The 5,335-nt window shown below is 40.7% G+C and overlaps 1 protein-coding gene across 2 annotated transcripts; it reads right to left on the bottom strand.

The window, feature by feature from the left end:
* Nucleotides 1-2,775: 2,775 nt before the first annotated feature.
* Nucleotides 2,776-4,354, bottom strand: LOC123429927. Of its 2 annotated transcripts, none has more exons than XM_045113895.1 (3): nucleotides 4,111-4,354; nucleotides 3,318-3,430; nucleotides 2,776-3,057 (listed from the first exon to the last, which is right to left on the bottom strand). In XM_045113895.1, exons 1-3 carry the CDS (start codon nucleotides 4,246-4,248, stop codon nucleotides 2,928-2,930), a joined length of 381 nt encoding a protein of 126 aa, XP_044969830.1. In that variant the 5' UTR covers nucleotides 4,249-4,354; the 3' UTR covers nucleotides 2,776-2,927. The 2 variants fall into 2 exon arrangements, with proteins under 2 accessions (XP_044969830.1, XP_044969831.1); XM_045113896.1 differs by having other exon boundaries at nucleotides 3,318-3,427; nucleotides 4,111-4,353.
* Between the last annotated feature and the right edge of the window lie 981 nt (nucleotides 4,355-5,335).

Below are 5,335 nucleotides of genomic sequence, written 5' to 3'. Positions count from 1 at the left end.
TTTTCTCGCTCAAAACTTCCTGCAAAATATTATTATGCAAATGGAGTTGAATTTGTGACAAAGCCTTACGATCACTTCTTTTCTCCTCAGCAGTCCAATCCTCAATTCTATTCTTCCCAAAACTATCCAGTGCATCATCATAGTCGGCATGCGTCAACAACGCCCGCATCTTGACTTGCCATAGAGTAAACCTTGTGTCACGGTCCAACAGCAGAAGATCGTACTTCATGAATGCCATGAGTAGATAAATCCGTGTACACAAAGTAGTACAAACCGGTAGAGAAAATTCCTGACGGAATTAATATGCGGAGCAAAGAACTAGAAACAATAGCACCTGGTAGCTTCGGTTGTGGATGTAGCAATTGAAGAGAAAAACAAATCTGAACTAGTAGCTCAGCCTTGGCATTCACGTGATTCAGGAGCAATTTCTTATCCACGTGAAGGAACGGCACAGGACAGCAGCAACTTGGACGTAACAGCCGAACAGCGGCGCAGTGGACTATCAGCGGCAGTTTTCTCGGCGACTTGTAGCTGGAGCGACTCGGCGGATCGAGGCGGGGAACAGCGGCGGCCTCGGCCAACTCGACGCAGCACGCAGCAACAACTCGACGGATTGATCGGCTGGATCGGTGGAATAGTCGCAGCAGCCAGCGGACAGTAGATTTAACAGCGGTGGCTTGTCGAACTCGGATCCGTACAGCGACACACGAAATCGATCCGGCTTCGGATCGGCGGATCGCCAACGCTGAAATCTCGTATACGTAGAACCTCAGCTCTGTATACCACTTGTTAGATAAAACGAGATCAACCAGACACGAGAGACATGGATTTTTACGTGGAAACCCTTGCGGGAGAAAACCACGGATGCACGAAGGCGCAATCACTATGAGGAGGAGTATTACAAGCACGAGACGACAGACCGTCTTTAGGTGCGACTACATGGAGTATATATGAGGGGCAATACATAAGAGTCCTTGGAGGACAAGTAAACGAGTTGTACTCGTACGCGTCGGTACCAACGCAAAGGCCCACACCGATTGTACTACGTCTAGTCCAATACGGTAGAATTTGGATCATAATTTAACAATTATATTGTAGACTCCCCATGTAAATTTACCCAGATATGTAACTTATGTAATCCTCTTGTAACTCAACTATCTTAAGAACTCTCCATGTTCCGTGTATGTTCCTGTGTAAAAATAATAATCCGTGAAGGCATTGGTTCTTTGCAAAAAATAATATTTTAGTTCTGAATGTACAATAGATGATTCTTCATGGCAATTCCAAGTTTCGTATCAGAGATATCCAAATTGATCAAATAACGGTTTCATGAATTTGTGACATAAGTTCTTCGTAAAAATAATATTTCAGCTCCAAGTGTGCATTTGACGGTTCTTCATGGCGATCTCCCAATTTGTATCGGACATTGTCGAGTAGATCGAACGTTCTTCAAAAAGAAAAATGATTTTGCTATAAGACTAGGTTCGGCGGTACTTCATGGCAATCCACATGTCATTACTATGGTTTGAATATCAAGCTAGTTTTTCATAGCCAAACATGAGTTGGTAGTGACGGGCATGGAGTATCCGCTCGCCAGCTCAAATGTTCCCTGATGAACAGCAAAATAAAGAAATACTAAGAAAAAACAACACAAAAAATGTTTTTTTGGGTAATATTTTGACAAATGTTTTGTGTGCTTACGAATTTTTATCATGAAAGGACATTTGTGAAAGTCGTGGTAAAACAAACAAAATCGATGCTCCAAAAAAGCCATTTTTGGAAGCATTTTGGGGTGCTTTTTTTCTGCAATCCCTTATAAGAATGACATTTAATTGTGAGATTTGTCAAGCATACAAAGCCTCTATCACAATTTGGCACAAAAATACGTCAGAAATTTTTCATTTTTCTGATCACACCGTTCATTTCAAGCCGAGCTCATTTGTGCTCGGGAGCAAAAGATGACTTTTCAATGATTGGATGTTATTGTTACACATGAACACTGCCTGTGAGCCGTTGTGTTGTTTTGCTGTGTGTGTATTTTCTTTTTTGAAACAAGATGTGTGTTTTTGTGTGGAAACATCCAACCTGGATGAGATATCTCTCGACAAACTCTTCGACGTGTGTATGTCTCTCCTGCCTTCTAAAAACTTTCTCGTTTAGGCTGCAAGATTTCACCACGCAGGGTGCGATCATCTTATAGCAAATTTCATGAGCTAGCAGCAATGGCACCGTCCAAGCCACCCCAACAGTCTACCCAGGCCAAGCTTTGTGATCACCAAGGAAGAGATTCAGGCGTCCTTGACGATGCTCCACAGGAGTTTCACGCCATGGAACTGAAGATGAAAAATCTGGGCAATTGGACACAGAACAGTGCCAACGAAACAATCCAATTTTAGGTGGAGCAAACGTCCAACTTGTGCGCCGCCATGGAACTGAAGCTGACAAATCTGGGCAATGGGACACAGAAGAGTGCTAACAAAACCATCCAGTTTAAGTGGAACAGGTTGTGGCATTCTACTTGAGCGCCGCCATGAGTAAAACAGTTTTCCACGGTTGTGGCACTCAAGCAGCGAAAGCGGTTGTGGCCACGGGACAAGACATTAGCACTGAAACAGTGAGTGTAGTTTCTACATATGGGACCGCTTTTGAAGCAGCCGATCCAATCACATTGGTTCAGAGTAAATTGATTCAGTATCTGTAATGTTCCAAAATCGTATAATTTCAAGAAATAAAAGCAGCGTCTGTACATGGTTCAAAAAGTAAACAATGTAGATGTCAGTAATGGGAATTATTAAGACCACCACAAGTCAACTGCATTTTCAGCTCACATAAGTGCTTAGCATACACGTTAACATTTACATAAATAACTGGATATTGAATAACTTACAACCACCATCATAGCTAAAACCCTAACATAAATAGGCCCACTAAAATAAATTATACAACATTGCAGCAGTTCCAGGCACGGTTATGAAAAGAACAACATAACAAGCCATCTCAATTTCACGAAGTGTCTTGCGGAATTTTATATAGTCTTCATCCTGACGCCAATCATAACTGCAAATAAAAAGAGCTATTACGTTATAGTATAGAAGACAATAAGTATTGATCTTTCGTTTTAGGTATTCTTATATTCTGGATAGTATATAGTATTATGTCGGACCCATTGACACATAAAACATGCAACACACAAAGTTTATTATCGGTTCTATAAGCGGGTGAAAGAAATTGTGTTCTGAAAAATACAAAGTAGACCTTCATATAGAGTATGACACCAATAGAGTTTCAGAAACAAGATCAAGGATAATGGCATTTACTCTTTATAGCCTTCTTCCCAATTCTTCAAATCTTTGGTTAATTGCTCCAACTGCTTATTGGTCTTCTCCCGCAATCGGGCCAGCGAGTCCTCAGAATATATCATTTGTCCCTGCTAGAATTTATTAAGGGCATGTGCAAACATTAGAAATGCCATAACCTGACAACCAAATTGAAGTCAAGTGAAAAAATCATCCCCGCTAAGCTAAGATGATCAAGATTTGGTCTAAGAGAAATCTGAATAAGAAATCACGATTGATTTTTTTTTTTCAATAATAGTGGAAGTAGCCAAAAAAATATCAGTCCATCCAATTATTCACCTAATAAAACATGCAACCGTGATTGATTTCTCTGGCTTGTTCTAAATTAGATGAATAGGGAAAGGAAATTATCAGATTTATCTTAGCTCGTAACAAATCTCATCAAATCACGAGGTACTTGCTGAAATATCGTTAACCAAAAATAACACCCAACCCCACACACAGATCAAAACGTCCACTAAAACAGTGATTGATTTCTCTAAAAAGTTGTAAAATAGCAAAGCCGCCGGCCGGGCTTGATTCGTAAGAAAACCAACCAGACTGTCAAATCTGAAGAACACTAGAGATTTTTGCAATACTTGAAGACCGTTCGTACGTTACACAAAAATAATATAGTTCCCACATCTAAACATGTCCTAAACAAACATATAGGGCGGTAACTGAATCGTCAGATTAGATTAGATGAACGAGAAAAGAAAATAGCAGAATCGCTGGACCGGGGATCAGCAGGAAATAATCGACCAAAGCTTCTTACCGTATCGGTATCACCATGGTGGAAGAGGCGAGAACCCGCTGCCGGCGAGAGCGCGTGGACGGGCAGCTTCGCGGGGGCCATCGGCAGCGACCTGCTACCAAGGGCCGGCATCTTTGTGAGAAGAGAGCGCAGCGCCATCAGCTTCTACGGGATCGCGAGAGCAGGCGTTGGCTTTCTTCTTTTAGGCTTCTACTAGGGTTTCCCTTACCAGGCACAAGATTCGACCAGCCATATACTATAAGTACTCCTCCGTTCAAGTGCATAGGACGACTTTGAAAATTCAAGAATTCCAAAAATGTTAGGCGTAATTCGATTGAATGCCCTCGTTTATCTCAACAACCTCGTACTCAATTAAAATGGTCTTCGGAGTACTACGACTTACCTCCTCTCCTTTCTTCCGTTCCCACCAGGATGCATGGTCCGTGAGAGAAGGAAAGAGCCAATGCATGCAGGGTTAGCTGAAACGGCAACACTAATGACGGGATTATTTCCAAAACTGTTTTACTTTTGGAAAAATCTAAACTGCACACAATGCACAGCGGCTTTCCCGTGCGGCGGCTCATGCGCACAAATTCGAAGAGCTTGCTTAACGGTGTTGTATTTTAAAAAAGATTTATCTCTTAAACCGTTATTTCAATTAATGATCCGCTTTCACCACTGACTTTATCGTGATGAGATCTTCAAAACTAGATCCTATGTCGATATGTTTCGATAACTTTTGTTTTTCGTTGTTACTTGCCAGATTATTATCACTTACTTGTCACATTATCTGTCACATAGTTCTCACATTAAATTAAGTTGGTTATCAGATTTATGAATGTCGATATACCCTACTAAAAAACATGATCCATTGTGCTTGTGTTGGTTCATGCATTTACTTGCTTATTGTTAGTGATTTAATATCCATTTTTTAGCTTCACATAACACTGCAATACTTAAAAAGTATAAAATTATTGTCCGATAACTATGTATAATTTTTGTGACAATTGTACACTCGTAAAATGACAACTATGATGACATAAATGTGGCAACTAGGAACGACGAAAAAAATTCAACAAAACATGTCAACATGGGATCTTATTTTGAAGGTCTCGTCGAGACAAACCTAACGGTGAAAGCGAATCTTCAATCAAAGTATTAATCTATGAGATAAATCATTTTTTCCAACCCGCATGCATGCATGCATGCATGCATAGAGCAGATGCTGGTTGAAAGCGACATATGC

Source organism: Hordeum vulgare, chromosome 2H (assembly GCF_904849725.1).
Source record: "Hordeum vulgare subsp. vulgare chromosome 2H, MorexV3_pseudomolecules_assembly, whole genome shotgun sequence".
In the NCBI taxonomy this organism is placed as follows: Eukaryota; Viridiplantae; Streptophyta; class Magnoliopsida; order Poales; family Poaceae; genus Hordeum; species Hordeum vulgare.
The sequence above is the reverse complement of the archived record's forward strand: the minus strand, read 5'-3'. Positions and strand labels throughout refer to the sequence as shown.